General features: G+C 44.1%; 2 protein-coding genes across 2 annotated transcripts in view; both read right to left on the minus strand.

Annotated features, from left to right (window-relative positions):
* The window catches only part of LOC110507696 (vacuolar protein sorting-associated protein 53 homolog), a 36,223-nt gene extending 31,477 nt beyond the window's left edge, over positions 1–4,746 (minus strand). Inside the window, exons 1-2 of the mRNA XM_021587847.3 lie at positions 4,595–4,746; positions 1,248–1,328 (exon numbers count right to left, since the gene is read on the minus strand). Of these exons, the coding sequence (XP_021443522.1) occupies positions 1,248–1,328; positions 4,595–4,684 (171 nt within the window). The 5' untranslated portion in view covers positions 4,685–4,746. The remainder of the gene's footprint in view (positions 1–1,247; positions 1,329–4,594) is intronic.
* Positions 4,747–5,760: 1,014 nt separating this feature from the next.
* aifm4 (apoptosis inducing factor mitochondria associated 4) lies at positions 5,761–19,628 on the minus strand. Its single transcript, XM_021587851.3, has 19 exons — positions 16,476–19,628; positions 15,954–16,047; positions 15,562–15,671; positions 14,882–14,991; positions 14,711–14,755; positions 14,509–14,590; positions 14,305–14,417; positions 14,053–14,139; positions 13,744–13,835; positions 11,690–11,820; positions 11,366–11,481; positions 11,153–11,224; positions 10,964–11,027; positions 10,585–10,661; positions 10,364–10,481; positions 8,677–8,775; positions 6,872–6,947; positions 6,151–6,255; positions 5,761–6,013 (listed from the first exon to the last, which is right to left on the minus strand). Exons 2-19 carry the CDS (start codon positions 16,043–16,045, stop codon positions 5,983–5,985), a joined length of 1,620 nt encoding a protein of 539 aa, XP_021443526.1. The 5' UTR covers positions 16,046–16,047; positions 16,476–19,628; the 3' UTR covers positions 5,761–5,982.
* Between the last annotated feature and the right edge of the window lie 1,280 nt (positions 19,629–20,908).

A 20,908-nucleotide genomic window follows, 5' to 3' on the forward strand; every position in this document is an offset into this window, starting at 1 on the left:
GGATAACTTACGCACCAGGTTATGAGAACTTAGGCAGCAGGTTAGGATAACTTACGCACCAGGTTATGAGAACTTAGGCAGCAGGTTAGGATAACTTACGCACCAGGTTATGAGAACTTAGGCAGCAGGTTAGGATAACTTACGCACCAGGTTATGAGAACTTAGGCAGCAGGTTAGGATAACTTACGCACCAGGTTATGAGAACTTAGGCAGCAGGTTAGGATAACTTACGCACCAGGTTATGAGAACTTAGGCAGCAGGTTAGGATAACTTACGCACCAGGTTATGAGAACTTAGGCAGCAGGTTAGGATAACTTACGCACCAGGTTATGAGAACTTAGGCAGCAGGTTAGGATAACTTACGCACCAGGTTATGAGAACTTAGGCAGCAGGTTAGGATAACTTACGCACCAGGTTATGAGAACTTAGGCAGCAGGTTAGGATAACTTACGCACCAGGTTATGAGAACTTAGGCACCAGGTTATGAGAACTTAGGCAGCAGGTTAGGATAACTTACACACCAGGTTATGAGAACTTAGGCAGCAGGTTAGGATAACTTACGCACCAGGTTATGAGAACTTAGGCAGCAGGTTAGCAGAATGAACACAGCAGATTAGGAGAATTAGGTTCATGTTAGGAAAAAGTTTAGGGTTAGTGAAAATGCTCCCCTAACCTGCTACAAAAAGTAACTTTCGGTCGTAGCTGTGTCAGAGTCCCTTTCCAGACTGAAGTCAGGAAGAATTTGAGTTTGGTGTCAGCCAGCTGCTAGACTATAACTTTGTATCATCATGTAACAAGAACATATGTATGAAATGATATAGTTAACTGTATTAATTTATCTTGCTCCTTTGCACCCCAGTATCTCAACTTGCACATTCATCTTCTGCACATCCTACCATTCCAGGGTTTAATTGCCATATTGTAATTACTTTGCCACCATGGCCTATTTATTGCCTTACCTCTCTTATCCTACCTCATTTGCACATGCTGTATATATATTGTTCTACTGTATTATTGACTGTATGTTTGTTTATTCCATATGTAACTCTATGTTGTTGTATGTGTTGAACCGCTTTGCTTTATCTTGGCCAGGTCGCATTTGCAAATGAGAACTTGTTCTCAACTAGCCTACCTGGTTAAATAAAGGTGAAATAAAAATTAAAAATAAATAAAAAAGTAGTATCCAAGACTAGAGCCTTGGTGTAATATAAAGGGACTTTAGTTTCTGTGAAGGACTCCAGTCTTACCTGCTCAGTAGGAAACAATGTATTGATGTATTCCACAGCATTAAAATCTGCTCTGTCCAATGGGTCTTGACTGGGGAAAACCTAAGGCATATAAATATGGCTCATTAAATACATGTTGTTGCTTATGTTTCACTATATTGGATCACTCCATGGTGGAGGGATACATCCGAGGTGAGGATTTACAGATTAACTCACGTGTACCACCTGTGTCACGGCTGGGGTCCGCCCCTGTATATAGACCCCACTGCCGCGACACGTTCTTTCATTTTCTCGGTGGACATCCGTATGGTTTGAGGTACAAACTTTTTGAAATTCGCTTGGTAAATCACTGGTAAGTGTAATATCTTGCGTGGAAATATACTCACTGGCAGTTTGCAGCCTGGAGCAGCTGGCCACATGGCCAGCCCCTCTTGAGTGCTCCACTCGCTGCACGCGGTTGATCTGCATCTTCTGCCTGTGGTTTGTCGTGCTTGTGTTCCTTTAGCATTACACTACGACTCTGTGTGCATCCATTAATATATTGGTGGCTCTTGCTGCCACAAACTGTATTAACCTTACACAACTTGCAGACTGGCTTGTTTTGTGTGTGTTGTGAATTGCTTTAACATGCTGTCCGGTTCTCTGCTAATTCCCCTACAGCGTTTTCTTGTTCTTTCGCCTGCAGACTGCAAGGGTATGATGGTGGGCTGCCACTACGTTAAGACATTTACTTTGGAGTTCCTTGGTGGAGTTACTCCATCATATGGTGCTGGTTTTTGTTTACTGCTTGGATATTAAACCGGCTAGGTAATATTGCAGTTGGTGTAAAACACATAAATCAAATCCATTACTTGGTTGCTGTTTTTTTTGTTGTCTGCCTGTTTTTCCTAAAGGGGTCTTCCCGTGTTTACAGAGGTACCGGGTAATTTATCCCTCTTTGGGTTCCTATACCTCCATCCGGGTCACGACATATCTTTCACAGGGCGTCGGACCTCTGCTCCGTGGCCTTGTTGGCTTGGCTGAGCTTATGGCTTCCCGTTGTGACAGGTGTGATGCAGGCATCCACATACCTTGTGTATGCACTGCCTGGGTTTGAGCTATACTGGATGCCTGTTTTGTGTGGTGTTCTTAGAACACCTGGACCTGGCACAATTGGAGGCCATGCGCAAATGGGTCGGCCAGGCTGGGGCTCTGGCTGGGGATGAGCTCCCTCACTCAGGAGTGGTGCGGCAACGAGCTGTTAGTCCCTCTACTGGGCCTAGAGTCAGACCGCTGGGACCACCTTGAAAGGAGGGCGCATGCCCTGCGTCAGGAGGTTGATAGCTTAGATGACAACAACAGCTGTTCCCTGTTGGCCAGTGATAGGCTGTTCCTGGGGGACAATGCTGGCACTGAGGAGCCTACTCACTCAGGTAGCCATTGCACTGGACATCAACTGGTGGAGAGTGATGACTCGCCATCTGTCCCAATCTCTGCTGAGTTCCGCGAGACCTTGCAGGAGGGCTGGGCCTCTGCCAGAGCAGAACCCGCGACTGAAGGCAGGACCCCCGCAGAGTCTTTGATGCCTGATAGAGCAGACCGATAAGGTTCGTGGGGACCGGGAGACCCTGAGACAGTTCATGCCTCTTCCTCAGGCCCCGGTTCCAAGGCAGTGCCCATCACCTCGTGTTAAGGGACGACAGCGGGGAGGGGCACAGCGTGAGGTGAAGCGACAGCCTGTTTTTCCCACATGGGTCTTTCCTGGTTTTTGCAGAGGTACTGGATCATTTATCCCTCACCAGGTTCCTATTCCTCCAAGCTTCCTTATTGGCTTGGCTGAGTGTGGGGCCTTCGTGTCATCACAGTGGCCGACCCCCTGAAATAAACCACACGGCTGGAGATTTCCTCACTCCTGGACAAGGGTGTCATCCGCATGATTGAGACATCAGAACAGCTAGGTGGGTTCTACTCCACTTGTTTTGTGGTCCCAAAAAGAGAGAGGGTTTCAACAGATTCTGGACCTCCGCAACCTCAATGGGTACTTGAAAGTATTAAGGTTCCACATGCCGTCCCCAGCCGTGTGTTGCAGGCCGTGTCCAGGGACCAGTGGCTTGTGACGCTTGACCTGATGGATGCGTACGTCAATGTTCCTGTTCACCCAGTTCATTGGCAGTACCTCCAATCCACTATCGAAGGGAGGGCTTACAAATTCATGGTTCTTCCCTTCGGCCTCTCCTTGGCATCCCACACTTTCACAAAGTTCATGAACGCTGACCTGGCACCTCTCACATCCCGTAGATTGTTGATCCTCAATTACCTGGATGATTGGCTGATTTGTGCCCAGACCAGGACCCAGGTCCTGTCAGACCTGGGCATTATTGTAAACAACAAGTAGTCATCTGACAACCACCCAGAGGATCGCCTTCATTGGCATGGAACTGGACTCAGCAGCATGGACTCAGCAACTGGACTCAGCAACTGGACTCGCCTGCCCACCAGCAGCATTCAGGCAATCTTATCTTGCCTCGACCACTTTCGGCTGGGGTGGGTGGTATCTGCCCTAAGCTGCCTTGTTGATTCCCCTGGGCCTGCCCCATATCCGGCCTCTTCAACGGTGGTTGAAGTCCCACCACCTGCACCCAAAGCGCAACCATCACTTATGGGTGACCGCACAGTGCCTCAGGGCAATATAAAGTCAAGCAAAGAAAAAGCCTAGGAGGAGAGATGACTAGAAACGATTCGGTTGACTGTTTTGTGTTGATTAAGAGGACCTTGTGCATATCAGGTAAAATAACAACTCAATGTTTATATCCCAGGACAAATTAGCTAGCAACAGCAAGCTAGCTAAATAGGACAAATTAGCTAGCAAGTGCAAGCTAACTAGCTAAATTTCCATACATGTTTAATGCTTTCGACATGTCCTCAAATAAATGTAATTGGTTCAGAGTTTGTTTTGATATTTTAACCTGCGTATCGTGGTGTAGGGGGGACAAAATATATTTATGTACGATGGCGCACCCGGTTTGGGTTGTTTCAGTTTTAGTGTCAGTTTCAATGACAGGTACCACCAGTAAGGCCGGGGTGGCAACCTGTCTGGTTTTTACCCAGTAGGGGAGGGTGCTGTTAGACAAAGCTAGCTAGTCAGTTAACGTTACCTAGCTAGAAATACAAAACTTCAGAGACAATATGACTGTTTACATGTATTGAAAATAACTTATCTAGCTGTACGCAAAGGTCCCTAAAACAGCTAACAAGCCTAATGTAGCTAGCAGGCTAACTAGGATAACAACACAGCTAACATTAGGTAAGCTAGCTATCTAGCTCATGCCTGTAAACAAATTACTATTTTCATTGCAGAAAATAAACTATCCCACTTAGCACACGATTACCTGCTCGATGGCCAACTGCACCTCAGGAGTAAGGTGCAAAATCGCCTCCAAATCCTCCGCAAATTCCAATTCTTCCTCCTCCATCATCATGAACAACTAGGTAGCTACCGCAGAAAGCAGAGCCTTCGCCTCCTTCTTCTGGGGATTTTAGATGGCGGTTGGCAACCAACTTTAAGGTGGATTACCGCCACCAACTGGACTGGAGTGTGAACCAGAGACAGAGAAGGCCTAAATCCTGCCCAATATTTTCATCTCCTTAAGGAAACGAAATACATAATTAAATACTACATCCCCCTGAAGATTTCCCCAGCAGTGCACTTAATCTTGTCTTCAACCTCATTACTCCTCAAACCTAATAACAATCACTCCCTTTCCCTCCAATATTTCTGGCACTGAAATAGAATGTGTTCCACTGTCTCCATCTCCCCCTGACAATGATCACACCTCCCAGTTGGATGTTTCGCCACCAGTCTCAGCCTTGCGATAACATTTTCCTCCCTTCTCTCTCAGCCTGAGGACCCCCCTTTGCTTCTAACCACTGTTTTTAGCCACCCTTTACAAAATCTCATATAATACATCCTGTCTGCTCTGAGACACAAATTAATTTAAGGTAATCCGTGCTACACCAGAGTCAGAGCAGATGACTACACTGTCTCCTCCAGCCACTCTGCAGCCAAGAGTATGGCCATCAACTCCATTGTGTAAACAGATAAATTATTTGTTGCTCTTTTGTCACTGCCAACTCAGGAACACTAAAAGCTGCACTTGTCCTTGTTTTAGGGTCCTTAGATCCATCTGTGAATATATTCAAGAAGGCATAGTATTGTGTTCTTAAATGTTCACTTACAACTGGGCCTGGATTACATCTATCTTTTTAAAAGATGTCTGAGCTGCTGTTTCATATGCTGTTACACTTCCATAATCCAGTGCTTTTTCAACACCTTTCTATCTTCCCCCCACTCCATTCCTGACAGGCAACGCATCACATTCAATATTAGGGCGGGCCGGGGCTTCTGGGATACTGGAGGACCGTGATATCCCGAGGCCACTACTCTTATTTCTCACCACCTGAACCACAGCATATGGTGTATTGAGAAAAGGTGTGATAGACTACCATTATTCCAAATACTGTAACTGTAAAGACATTCAAAGGCAATGAAGACATGTCATAGAATAGTCCTTTTATTCCTAAAAAGATTTTAAAAACTACAGATCACACAGAACACCCAGTAGTTTTCGATCAGCAAACATAATCCTGAGACCATTTGGCTTTTTATTAGAGAGAAGAGTAAGAAAATGTTCGTTTTTTTTATATCCATTGATTTGAGGGTTAAAGGAGGTACCGTCGGACCGGGCGTTGACCATGGAGTGTTGCAGGAAGAGGAGGTTTACATTTGCAACCAACTGAGGTCATCAGATCTACAAAAGAGACTAAACTAAGATTATGTGGGAAATACAACATTTTGATTAACTTAACACCATTCTAAGGCATGAACACACTGCCTCTTTCTCTCATATATTTCTCTTACTTGTGTACATAGAAAATGGTAACTCACTGTGCCTGTGCCTTGGTTATGACTAATCCGTTTGACATCATCTCTGCCAGTCGAGCGACAGCAGGGTCAAACATCAGACTGGCTGCTGCCACCACCTGATCATCCCTGGTTATCACATATGTATGCTTTCAGAGTTGTGTTCAAGGAAAATTATATTTATTTAAATGGTCTTTTTCAATCTTGTCTCATCGCTGCAACTCCCCAACGGGCTCGGGACCCGACTAACCGCGTTCCTTAACACCCATCAGCTTAACCCAGAAGCCAGCCGCAACAATGTGTCGGAGGAAGCACCTTTCAACTGGCGACCAGGGTCAGCCTGCAGGCACCCGACACGCCACAAGGAGTCACTAGGGCGCGATGAGCCAAATAAAGCCCCCCGGCCAAACCCTCCCCTAACCCGGACGACGCTGGGCCAATTGTGCGCCATACTATGGGACTCCCGGCCACGTGGCATAGCCTGGGAATGAACCAGGGTCTGTAGTAACGCCTCTTGCACTGCAATGCAATGCCTTAGATTGCTGTGCCACTAGGAAGGCCCCCAGGAAACATATTAAAACAGAACTTGTCCTGTCCAATAAGAACGTTCATTTTCATTTCCGCTGCAAAACATTTTCCTACGTTGTGCCCAACTACACACGATGCATCTTAGGCATAGATATGACATTTACAAAACTACCAACCAAAACAGAAAGGGAAGGTAAAGCAATGCATTGTCACTTACTTGATATAGAAAGCTAGGAACTTCCTCTCCTCAACTTTGCCCTTGAATATGATCTCTGTGTATCCTTCACCGTAGCCTTGGAAACGATAGGTATGAGAGACAAATAAGACAACATACAGTGCATTCGGAAAGTATTCAGACCCCTTGACTTCTTCCACATTTTGTTAAGATACAGCCTTATTCTAAAATGTATTATATAAAAAAATCATCAATCTACAAACAATACCCCATAATGACAATGTGAAAATTGTCATACATTTTTTGCAAATTTCTTAAAAATAAAAAACAGATACCTTATTTACATAAGTATTCAGACTCTTTGGTATGAGATTCGAAATTAAGCTCAGGGTCATCCTGTTTCCATTGCTCTTCCTTTAGATGTTTCTACAACTTGATTGGAGTCCACCTGTAGTAAAATCAATTGATTGGAAATTATTTGGAAAGGCACACACTTGTCAATACAAGGTCCCACAGTTGACAGTGCATGTCAGAGCTAAAACCAAGCCATGAGGTCGAAGAAATTGTCCGTAGAGCTGCGAGACAGGATTGTGTCAAGGCACAGATCTGGGAAAGGGTTTAAGAAGTTTGGGAGGTGACCAAGAGCCCAAGAGCCCAATGGTCACTCTGACAGAGCTCCAGAGTTCCTCTATGGAAACGGGAGAACCTTCCAGATGTACAACCATCTCTGCAGCACTCCACCAATCAGGCCTTTATGGTAGAGTGGCCGGACAGAAGCCACTCCTCAGTAAAAGGCACATGGCAGCACGCTTGGAGTTTACCAAAAGGCATAAGGTCTCTCAGACCATGAGAACAAGATTCTCTGGTCTAATGAAACCAAGATTGAACTCGTTGGCCTGTATAACAAGTGTCACGTCTGGAGGAAACCTGACACCATCCCTATGGTGATGCATGGTAGGAGCATTATACTGTGGGGATGTTTTTCAGCGGCAGAGATTGGGAGACATGTCAGGTTCAGATGAACAGAGCACAGCACAGAGAGATCCTTGATGAAAACCTATTCCAGGACCTCAGAATGGGGCAAAGGTTCACCTTCCAACAGGACAACGACTCTAAGAACACAGCCAAAACAATGCAGGAGTGGACAAGTCTCTGACTGTCCTTGAGTGGCCCAGCAAGAGCCCAGACATGAACCCGATCGACCATCTCTGGAGAGACCTGAAAATAGCCATGTAGCGACGCTCCCCATCCAACCTGACAGAGCTTGAGAGGATCTGCAGAGAAGAATGGGAGAAACTCTCCAAATACAGTTGTGCCAAGCTTGTAGTGTCATATCGAAACAGACTCTAGGCTGTAATCGCTGCCAAAGATGCTTCAACAAATTACTGAGTAAAGGGTCTGAATAATTGTGCAAATATTATATATTTTATATTTTTTATAAATGTGCAAACATTTATAAAAACCTGTTTTTGCTTCATCATTATGAGGTATTGTGTGTAGATTGATGAGGGAAAAAGTATGTAATCCATTTTAGAATAAGGCTGTAACGTAACAAAATGTGGAAAAAGTCAAGTGGTCTGAAAACTTTCCGAATGCACTATAAGTTAATTGAACAGTGACTGTTTCTAAGAGTGTAGAATGAAACAGAAACAAAGGTGCTATCTACAACCTGAAAGGGTTCTTTGGCTGTCCCCATTGGAGAAGCCTTTGAAGAACCATTTTTGGTTCCAGGTAGAATCCTTTTGGGTTCCATGTGGAACATTTTCCAGAGGGTTTTTACATGGAACTCGTTTGGTACCCTTTTTCTAAGAGTTTAGAGGCATCACTATCTCATCTCGGATTATCACCTGTGTAGCGGACACTCTTCCCTAGCAGCACTGTCCAGAAGAAAGGAACAGAATCGATCTTAATCTGCTTCTGTAACATATTCAGTGCTGCAACCCTTCCTGAGGAAAAAGCAAACACATTAAAAATGTTAATTATATTTCTAACATCCAACCAATTGACATTCTCTCATTGCCATATCCATAGTGGTTGACTTCTGTTTTTTAGTGCTGAATCAGGTGTGTTAGTGATAGGCAGGGACAAAAGCTTCAGGATCATGAATGAAGAATACAGGCATAGCAGTCTTTTTTTCTCACCGGCTTCATAAATAAGTGCATCAATGACATTGTCCCCACAGTGACCGTACGTACATATATATCCTAACCAGAAGCCATGGATTACAGGCAACATCTGCCCTGAGCTAAATGGCTAGAGCTGCCTCTTTCAAGGTGCCGAACATTAACCCTGATGCATATAAGAAATCCTGCTACCGAATCCTACTACACCGGCTCTGACGCTCATTGGATGTAGCAGGGCTTGTAAACTGTCATGGATTACAAAGGGAAACCCAGCCACAAGCTGCCCAGTGACACGAGCCTACCAGACGAGATAAATGCCTTGTTTGCTCGCTTCGAGACAAGCAACACTGAATCATGCGTGAGAGCACCTTCTGTTCCGGATGACTGTGTGATCATGCTCTCTGTAGCTGATGTGAGGAAGTCCTTTAAACAGGTTAACATTCACAAGGCCACAACCTCTCCCTGACCCTGTCTGTAATACCTACATGTTTCAAGCAGACCACCGTAGTTCCTGTGCCCAAGAACACGAAGGTAACCTGTCTAAATGACTATAGCCCCATAACATTCACATTTGTAGCCATGAAATGCTTTGAAAGGCTGGTCATGGCTCACATCATCACCATCATCCCAGACACCCTGGACCCACTGCAATTCGCATACCTCCCCAGATCCACAGATGACGCAATCTCTATTGCACTCCACACTTGGACAAAAAGAACACCTACATGAGAATGCTGTTCATTGACTACAGCTCAGAGTTCAGCACCATAGTGGCCTCAAAGCTCATCACTAAGCTAAGGTCCCTGGAACTGAACATCTCCCTCTGCAACTGGATCCTGGTGGTGAGGGTAGGCAACAACACTTCTGCCATGCTAACCCTCAATACGGGTGCCCCTCATGGGTGCGTGCTTAGTCCTCTCCTGCGTGCTTAGTCCCCTCCTGTACACCATATTAAGTTTGCTGACGACACGACAGTGGTAGGCCTGATCACCGTTGACGATGAGACAACCTATAGGGAGGAGGTCAGACCTAGCAGTGTGGTGCCAGGACAACCTCTCCCTCAATGTCAGTAAGACAAAGGAGCTGATTGTGGACTACAGGAAATGGAGGGCTGACCACGCTCCCATTCACATTGACGGGGCTGTAGTGGAGTGGGTCGAGAGCTTCAAGTTCCTCGGTGTCCACATCACTAAGGATCTACTATGGTCCAAACACATATTATATTCTTCTCCCTTTATATAGCCATGATACTTTCTACTCCCTATATATAGCCGTGTTATTTTCTACTCCCTATATATAGCCATATATAATTTTAACTCTGCATTGTTGGAAAAGGATCCGTAAGTAAGAATTTCACTGTTAGTCTACACCTTTTTCTACGAAACATGTGACAAATAAAATTTGATTTTACCGTGAGCTGATGCCAACTGCCAATGTCCAATGTTGACCCTCTGGTCTTTCCGTATGGTGAGAGGGAAGGACGTCACGTCTCCTGCTCCAAAAACATTTGGAATGTTGGTCCTCATGAACTGTAGGGAAGCAGCAATGTGTTGGGGAGTGTAAACCATTAGTACCATAGTTATTACCTCAACATAACTATAGCTTGTTAATGATAACCATCATCATGGTTACCTTATCAATGATGACAGCCTTTCTAGAATCCACCTCCACCTGGCTTTCCTTCAGGAAGTCAGAGTTAGGGATGACACCTAAGGAGAAAACATGATGGTTACATCAATACCTCCAACATTGTGAAACCCCATCTATCAGACCTGGGTTCAAATAGTAGTTATTTTCATTAAAATATTTCAGCTCTGCTTGATTGAGCTTGCCGGACACCGAATACTATTTGAACCTAGGTCTGGTTAATTCAAACCAATTGTGGAAATAGGATGGGAAAGTTCCACAGAGACCATGTAGAGAGATTTAACAGGGAAAGTGTGAGCTGATGGAAACTCTAATGGATCCTTTATAGATCTTTAAGGATATGCAGAAGTATCAGATTACCTACCGATCCCTGCTATCACCACATCCGTTTCCACGACCGCACCGCTTTTCAGAACAACCTCTTTCACCTATACAAACAACAATTTTCAATCTTAATCTTCTCTATGGGTCTTGAGAGAATGTCCATAACGTGTATTACAGTGATGTAAGTTGTGGTGATGTTTGCTGCTGGGTGAATATTGATTTATTATACCTTGCCATTCTCCCCTCTGATCTCCACCACTCCGTCGTTCATGTAGAACTTGACTTTGCTCTCCTCCAACATCTTCGACAGAGGAGAAACACACACTCGTGTTTGTGTTATACTATCAAAACTTGGGAGTTACATATTCATAAACGTTTTCAGCCTAGTGGTGGGTGTTGTATCAGGTAGAGTACATTACATATGATAACCATTGTCTCAGACCTGCATTGTCATCTTCCCAATCTCTGGGCCCAGGGACCTCTCAAAGGGATATGAGCCGTTGCCAACCATCGCCACACTGGCAGCTTTGTCTGCCAAGTAGGATGCCACCTCCATACCTATGATGTAAAAATGAAGGAGGGAAAACTTGGTTGAGGCACACAAATCAAATGAAAGTCTTATCAAATACAACAACCTCAACTTACTGTAAGCAACCAAGTCACAAACCTATAGTTAATAAACTACTTATACATTTAATTTATAAATTAAATAAAAAATAGGACTTCTCCTCAGTGAACAGTATGAAGTGATCTCTTTATGGTTAACCTATGAAGGAGGCTCCAACGACCACAGCCTTCTTTCCCACACAGGATTGGTGGATCTCCTTGGCGTCCTCGTAGCTCTGCAGTATCCTCACTCCCTCCAACGCAGAGCCAGGACAGCTCAAAGGCCTCGCCCTACAAGGAGGCAGAAAGAGAGGGAGACGTGGGTAAAACGACAGCTAACATGCTAGTATGCTAGCATTGGACAGAGCATTAGATAGGCATACAGATTCAGTAGAGTTTGACATCTAGAATTCAAATGGTCACAAATTCAAATGAGAATGTGATTGTCATGGAGAATGTGGTGACAAACGCTGTAGGCCTATAGCTATGGCTCTGAAATTGTCTAGGTAGCATATACCAAGACAGGTAGGGGACCAGTGTGACTGATTCTTTAAAATGTGCCCTTATTTGATTAATGTAGTCAACAAAAGGACCTAAAAATATCCTCCTCTTGCTTAGTGCTGAGAAGTACTCTATTCACTCTAGGGACGATAAATCAAATCAAATGACATTTTATTGGTCACATACACGTGTTTAGCAGATGTTATTGCGGGTGTAGAGAAATGCTTGTGCCTCTAGCTCCGACAGTGCAGTAATATCTAACAAGTAATATCTAACAGTTTCACAACATATCCCCAAAATACAGGTAAATCTAATAAGTAAGGAATGGATTAGGAATATACACAGTGGGGCAAAAAAGTATTTAGTCAGCCACCAATTGTGCAAGTTCTCCCACTTAAAAAGATGAGAGAGGCCTGTAATTTTCATCATAGGTACACTTCAACTATGACAGACAAAATGAGAAAAAAAAACAGAAAATCACATTGTAGGATTTTTAATGAATGTATTTGCAAATTATGGTGGAAAATAAGTATTTGGTCAATAACAAAAGTTTATCTCAATACTTTGTTATATACCCTTTGTTGGCAATGACAGAGGTCAAACGTTTTCTGTAAGTCTTCACAAGGTTTTCACACACTGTTGCTGGTATTTTGGCCCATTCCTCCATGCAGATCTCCTCTAGAGCAGTGATGTTTTGGGGCTGTTGCTGGGCAACACGGACTTTCAACTCCCTCCAAAGATTTTCTATGGGATTGAGATCTGGAGACTGGCTAGGCCACTCCAGGACCTTGAAATGCTTCTTACGAAGCCACTCCTTCGTTGCCCGGGCGGTGTGTTTGGGATCATTGTCATGCTGAAAGACCCAGCCACGTTTCATCTTCAATGCCCTTGCTGATAGAAGGAGGTTTTCACTCAAAATTTCAATATTTTGCTTCTTCAAAGGGGTAGGCATGTTAGGTTAATCAAATGATACAAACCCCTCAAAATCTATTTTAATTCTCGGTTGTAAGGCAACAAAATAGGAAAAATGCCAAGGGGGGTGAATACTTTCGCACGACACTGTAAGTCTCATGTCTGAGCCGTTGAACTGGGACTCAACTTTGTCACTATACCGACGTTTAGCCTGCTTGATTGCTTTGCGGAGGGAATAACTACACAGTTTGTATTCTTCCATATTCCCAGTTTTCTTGCCCTGGTTAAATGCGAGAGTTCGCGCTTTCAGTTTTGACGAATGCTCCCATCTATCCACAGTTTCTGGTTGGGGTAGGTTTTAATAGTCACAGTGGGTACAACATCTCCTATGCACTTCCTGATAAACTCATTCACCGCATCGGTATATGTGTCAATATTATTTTCTGAACATATCCCATTCCGTGTGATCAAAACAATGGAAGCGGAGTATAGAAGGCTGTTCACACTGCTTTCCCATTCAGTCAAACAAATTATGGCTTATTACCAATGCGGTATTGTAAACACATCAATAGGGGCTGGTGTGTGTGCTTATTTGTAGACTTTTTTTTTACAGCTTTGACAGTGCTACTGACTGTAGTGGTGGTGCTTGGCCTACACAAGCAAAGTCAGCGCACACAATATTCTATAATATAATTTTGTTAATCGACACATCAAATAGTATAATTTAACGTGGATCTTTTTGACACACAAGGACCCAAACGGCGTTCGATAAGGGAGGGGTAACAGTAACAGGCCACTGACCTGCAGCCTGTTGATATGAGCAGCTGGTCATAGTAATGCAAGGAGCCGTCATTCAGCTTCACTGTCTTCTCCACTGGGTTCACAGATACTGCCTACAAACAACCCAGGCAAATACACACACACACATTTAGATTACGCCAGGGCTTTGATCACAAGTTAGATCACATGGTGCTACTGACCAAAGACAGTATGCTACTTTATCTATCTGGCTTCAATACATTGTGTGAGCTAACAACTTATAAAAAGATACTCCAGTAGGCTATGTCAACAGGTTAATTATTGCCACATTATTCCTCCCCCTGGTCTCACCTCCTTTTGCGTCCACAGCTCTATGTCATACTGCTGGAAGAAGTCAGTTGGCCGAAGGAGGAGGCTAGCACTCTCCAAATGCATTGCCTGAGGAGGAGTAGCAAGAGAGGAAGAGAATGGGCATTACAAACTTTGTGGATACTAAAATAACTCCACACCTCTTGTGGGCTCAAAATATGCTCTTTTCGGAAGTGTTCTAGAACAGCGGTGGTCATGCCAGCTTTCAACTGACCCATGACCATTCACCCTTACCTTACTGAGCTTGGGCTTGTCAATGGGTGGCAGGGTGTCCCTGGTCACCATGACGATTCTACCTTCGTAGTGGTTCTGTCGCAGAGTCTCGGCACACAGCAAAGAGGCAGGTCCTGCACACACACACACATCATTTAGTTTTGAGGTCTCCACTCCCTGAAGAAGCCTCCCCCTTTTTCCTGACATTTCAGGCCCAATCCTCACCTCCTCCTATCAGCAGGATGGTGTGCCTGACCCCTGACACTCTGCAGCTCATATCCTTCACCCGCTTGTACACCTTCAGAGACTGAGGAGACCATTGATATTCTAGTCATAAGGTCCATCTACACACCAAATGTACTCAGTAAGCTACATGTACATTTAGGAAAGAGAGACTATGTTGAGAAAATCATGCATTCTTGCTGACCTTTTTGTTTACTGACACATAAACTTTACCATCTTCAACTTTGACCTTAGAAAATAAAGATGAGTTAGTGTAGGTGACAGAGTCAACACATTCAAGACAAAGTATCCATTGATTCACAGTTATTGTTCCTCAGTTATTGAACTGCATTATTAATATAAAGCAAGTTAATACCTTATAACTAGGCAAACAGTCCAGGCCAGGATACTCCTCAATATCTCCAGTCTTGATGTTGAAGCATGCACCATGAAAGGGACATCTCACTCTGTCCCCAACTAAGGCTCCTGTGAAGTGAGAGAGCATGACATTTTCATTGTTCAAAACACTACAGTAGTCACAATATTCTCTCCACTCTCCAATGTGACTAATAACTGTGTTTATTACCCCCACGATATACTTACCAGGACACCGGACCGTACCGACCTACTTTGACCCCTGATTATGACTAATGATAGCGGCACTTATGTTTTTTGCACCCAATCAGATTGTAATGTGAGACGTATGAAAAGAGCATAGCCAGCATCCAGAGAGCATGGTGAATGACACACCTTGACAAATGCCATTATTGTGCACTTGCATCAATAGAACTGTCAACAAGCCTGACAGATGACATTTTTCATGACAGAGTTTTGAATACAGTGTTCTCTATGTAAATACACTCTACATGAATGAATAGACTACCAAAACAAACAAGCCTGTATGGGTTGACCCAATTTTCAACACAATGGTTTAGAATAAATAATAACTGTTAACTCATGGCCCAGCCATAAACATGCAATGACTTGCTTACCCTCCTGTGAGTGTGCGTGCATGTGGACGGGTGTTCTGTGCAGGCATGTGTGTGTAGATAATACCTTTGATTAGAGGAGCGCCATAGTGGGAACATTTGCTCCCTACAGCACTGTACAAGCCCTGGGTACGGACCAATAGAATCTTCTGCTCATCCACCTCCACCTCCTTCATCCTATAGACAAGAACAGATAGTCACATTTAGACAAATATAAGAAGAACATGGAAAGGATCAAATAAAGTTGTGTTACTGTATTTTACATATTGCCTCTAACATCCAGTTATGGGTAATTACATGAATGTAATAATGTTATTTGAATACTTGCATGTCAGTGTGTAATACTCTACCTTTAGGCCTACTATGGAATAATATACTTAGTATCTTACATTTGCAGCAGAAGTACTATAATATAAATAAGCTATCTGATTGTGTGATGGGTGTGTGATAAGATCTTACTGTCCATCTTGCAGCTCAGACTCCAGACACACCATCCCAGTGACCTGATCTTGGTCCTGCCCTGTAGGAGCTTGACCCTGGCCTTGACTCATATCTGCAAGGAAGAAAATCATATTGCGCAGGGAAAATGTAAAAGGAAGTTTATATCCATGGCCTTTCTCTTACATTTCAAAAATAGAAAACGCATGTTTTTTCTTTGTATTATCTCTTACCAGATCGAATGTGTTATATTCTTCTATATTAATTTCACATTTACACAAACGTCAAAGTGTTTCCTTGGTACCAAGAATATGCATATCCTTGCTTTAGGTCCTGAGCTACAGGCAGTTAGATTTGTGTATGTCATTTTAGGTGATCCTCCGATCCTTAAGAGGTTTTTAAGCAAATGCTGTCAAAATGGGGAACTATTCTCTCCGATGGTTTCTGTGTTTTCCAACCGATGGCTATATGGTTGCTGTCAAAATTATGACCATAGTTTCCTAGAACAGCCCATTAATGTGCTAAATAACCAACTTTGCTCACCTGTTTTCCTGCCAGACAATGCACTGGTCCCCGAGAAATGGAAACGTGAACCGAAATCTCTGTACAAAACCGCCGGTCGCCTTATTTTTCAACCAAAGAGTCGTTCGCGCGTGTATCCCAAGCCACTGTCACGCCGTATCACGATGATGCTGCAGTCTGTCTGTGCAGATGGACCCAAGACTTCGGCGACCTTTTCTACCGACAGCAGCACCAAAAGAACCAAACCAAGCTGAACTCGTCTTATCTTATCCAAGGGTGTAGGCTGTTTGCGACAAAATAAATAACTGAAATAACCCATACAATCATCACTTGGGCAAACAAAACACTCAGTGAGAGTGACGAAGCAGAAATGTGATAGTGCGGAACTAGGGAACTCTTCAATTTCCATACCCACGGTAAGGGAGTTCGATTAGGTGCACTGGGACATGGCCCGTGGTATGTACGGGCAAAGACAGTAAGGAAGCCTATTCTGCGCCGCTTGGTCATGTTGTCAACAAGGCAGCGTAATGCATAATTCATAAACATAGCCTACAACAACTATTTTCCAAAGAACATATGTTCGAATGTTTAAACTAGTTTCCATTGGGAAGGCAGATAAAGCGTGTTTATCAAAACCAATCGCTTTTGCATGTGCACAAACAATAATCCTACTCATTACTCCAAGTGCTTAATTAACCTACATCACTTTTGTTTTGAACCGACTTTAAAACGGGGCAACCGGTTCATGCCCGGGAGGCAGCCCTGTTCCAAAACGAATGCAACCAATGCTAAACCGGTTAATCGGAAACATTAATAGAATCCCCTCAATGTTTACATTCACAGATACTTTTGTTTATATAGTGTATGTGGACACCCCTTCAAATGAGTGGATTCGGCTATTTCAGACACACCGGTTGCCGACTGGTGTATAACATCGATCACCCAGCCATACAATATTTATAGATATACATTGGCAGAGCTCTGTGACTTTCAACGCTGCACCATCATACCTGATACCACTTTTCCAACAAGTCAGTTGTTGGAATTTTTCAGTCAAATTTCTGCCCTGCTAGAGCTGGCCCCGTAATCTGTAAATGCTGTTATTGTGAAGTGGAAACATTTAGGGACAACAAAGGCTCAGCCCGAAGTGGTAGGCCACACAAGTTCACAGAACGGGACCGCCGCGTGCTGAAGTGCGTAATGTGTAAAAAATTGTCAGTCCTCGGTTGCAATAGTCATCAATACCGAGTTCCAAATTGCCTCTGAAAGCAACATCATCACAATAACTGTTCGTTGGGTGCTTCATGAAATGGGTTTCCATCCACACACAAGCCTAAGATCACCATGCACAATGCCAAGCGTCAGCTGGAGTGGTGTAAAGCTTGCCACCATTGGACTCTGGAACAGTGGAAATGTGTTCTCTGGAGTGATGAATCATGCTTCACCATCTGGCAGTCCAGTGGACGAATCTGGGTTTGGCTGATGCCAGGAGAGCGCTACCTGCCCCAATGCATAGTGCCAACTTTAAAGTTTGGTGGAGGAGGAATAATGGTCTGGGGCTGTTTACCATGGTTCAGGCTAGGCCTCTTATTTTCAGTGAAGGGAAATCTTATGCTATAGCATTGAATGACATTCTAGACGGTTCGGTGCTTCCTACTTTGTGGCAACAGTTTGGGGAAGGACCTTTCCTGTTTCAGCATGACAATGCCCCCTTGTACAAAGAGAGGTCCATAAAGAAATGGTTTGTCGAGATCGGTGTGGAAGAACTGACCTCAACGCCATCAAACACTTAATTGGAACGCCGACTGCGAGCAAGGCCTAATGCCCAAAGATAACGTTATAAGCAGCCAGCTAGCTTCATCTGGCTAGGACGCCTCGACCGGACCAGGTTGTGTGTTGTGAAGCTAGCCACAATAAGGATTAGGCACAATAGTGGAATTTGCGGTTTGCCTTCAAAATAAAAGTACCTATTTGAAAGTGATGCAGAAGGTTACAATTGGTGGAATTATGCCATGTTTAGACTAGATAATGTTAAACAAGGTTGGAATGTGAAGCAATTAAATGGGTTACCAGTCTACTTGATGACACCCACAGAACACAACTGTGAAGAGTTTACGAAATATTAGTGTTGTAGCTCTTATCGCGGGACTGTGACTGTGTGAAATCTCCTCCCCAGTCAGCCTATTGTGTGTATTGACGTTCAAATTGCACTGTACAGCTTTACCTAAGGATTGGGGATCAATTAAATGGGGTATCAGTCTACTCAATATCCAATATATTTTTTCCCAATGTCCTCCTCAGAGTTATCAGACTCCAAAACATCCACGCAGTATTGTTTTTCCTCTGAATGGTATTCAATACACATGGGTTGACAATAAACGTGACTCAATTCAGTTGTTTCAGAGTCCCACAATAAGAGCTATGATGTTAATCTGGGTGTCACTCAGTAGACTGATAGCTTGTGTCATTGAATCACAATCTATAGGTAAGGCTGTACAGTGAAACCAACTACTTCTCTGATTTTTATTTTACCTTTATTTAACTAGGCAAGTCAGCTAAGAACAAATTCTTAATTTCAATGACAGCCTAGGTTAACTGCCTTGTTCAGAACGACAGATTTGTACCTCGTCAGCTCGGGGATTTGAACGCGCTAACCACTAGGCTACGCTACCGCGGTGCAGGACCTCACACATTGTAGGTGTGTTTGTTTCCCCTACATTCAGAGACTGCCGCAGTGCAGAACCTCACACGTTGTAGGTGTGTTTGTCTCCCCTACGTTCGGAGACTCGAGGCAGAGGCAACTCACAGACGTAACCAGCTCGAGGGGGTACTCAACTGGCCCCTATGCCGTGACTTCTCCTGAATGCCCATCTGCTAGCCTGCTAGCCACGGCCCGGTAGCTGCTAGATGCGGCCCGCTAGCTGTCTAGAGCATATTGGACTGTTAGCTGAATAGAACCATCGGCCAAATACTTGGGCCACTATACCTATTTTGCCAATTGGACTTGGACCCCTCTGCTACTCGGAACCCTACTAATCCATCACGACTGGTCTATCGACGTCACAGCACGCGGAGGCAAAAGCAGACTTTCCTCCGTCGCGACGTCCTTCTGCTAGCTTGCTAGCTGTCTGAATCATCATGTCTCCAGCCAGCCCAACCACTCACTGGACCCCCATGATACAGTGGGGCAAAAAAGTATTTAGTCAGCCACCAATTGTGCAAGTTCTCCCACTTAAAAAGATGAGAGAGGCCTGTAATTTCCATCATAGGTACACTTCAACTATGACAGACAAATTGAGGAAGAAAATTCCAGAAAATCACATTGTAGGATTTATAATGAATTTATTTGCAAATTATGGTGGAAAATATGTATTTGGTCAATAACAAAAGTTTATCTCAATAATTTGTTATATACCCTTTGTTGGCAATGACAGAGGTCAAACGTTTTCTGTAAGTCTTCACAAGGTTTCCACACACTGTTGCTGGTATTTTGGCCCATTCCTCCATGCAGATCTCCTCTAGAGCAGTGATGTTTTGGGGCTGTTGCTGGGCAACACGGACTTTCAACTCCCTCCAAAGATTTTCTATGGGGTTGAGATCTGGAGACTGGCTAGGCCACTCCAGGACCTTCAAATGCTTCTTACGAAGCCACTCCTTCGTTGCCCTGGCGGTGTGTTTGGGATCATTGTCATGCTGAAAGACCCAGCCACGTTTCATCTTCAATGCCCTTGCTGATGGAAGGAGGTTTTCACTCAAAATCTAACGATACATGGCCCCATTCATTCTTTCCTTTACACGGATCAGTCTTCCTGGTCCCTTTGCAGAAAAACAGCCCCAAAGCATGATGTTTCCACCCCCATGCTTCACAGTAGGTATGGTGTTCTTTGGATGCAACTCAGCATTCTTTGTCCTCCAAACACAACGAGTTGAGTTTTTACCAAAAAGTTATATTTTGGTTTCATCTGACCATATGACATTCTCCCAATCTTCTTCTGGATCATTCAAATGCTCTCTAGCAAACTTCAGATGGGCCTGGACATGTACTGGCTTAAGCAGGGGGACACGTCTGGCACTGCAGGATTTGAGTCCCTGGCGGCGTAGTGTGTTACTGATGGTAGGTTTTGTTACTTTGGTCCCAGCTCTCAGCAGGTCATTCACTAGGTCCCCCCGTGTGGTTCTGGGATTTTTGCTCACCGTTCTTGTGATCATTTTGACCCCACGGGGTGAGATCTTGCGTGGAGCCCCAGATCGAGGGAGATTATCAGTGGTCTTGTATGTCATCCATTTCCTAATAATTGCTCCCACAGTTGATTTCTTCAAACCAGGATGCTTACCTATTGCAGATTCAGTCTTCCCAGCCTGGTGCAGGTCTATAATTTTGTTTCTGGTGTCCTTTGACAGCTCTTTGGTCTTGCCATAGTGGAGTTTGGAGTGTGACTGTTTGAGGTTGTGGA

Source organism: Oncorhynchus mykiss, chromosome 27, assembly GCF_057628025.1.
Source record: "Oncorhynchus mykiss isolate SJ-2025 chromosome 27, ASM5762802v1, whole genome shotgun sequence".
Classification (NCBI taxonomy): Eukaryota; Metazoa; Chordata; class Actinopteri; order Salmoniformes; family Salmonidae; genus Oncorhynchus; species Oncorhynchus mykiss.

What these genes read in the sequence shown, in the direction of transcription:
- aifm4 (XM_021587851.3), bottom strand. Translation starts at nt 16,045, where the DNA reads ATGAGTCAAGGCCAGGGTCAAGCTCCTACAGGGCAGGACCAAGATCAG. An exon ending in TCTGAGCTGCAAGATGGACA is followed by an intron (nt 15,672 to 15,953) that starts GTAAGATCTTAT and finishes TCTTGTCTATAG; the next exon opens with GATGAAGGAGGTGGAGGTGG. An exon ending in CATCCTGCTGATAGGAGGAG is followed by an intron (nt 14,418 to 14,508) that starts GTGAGGATTGGG and finishes GTGTGTGTGCAG; the next exon opens with GACCTGCCTCTTTGCTGTGT.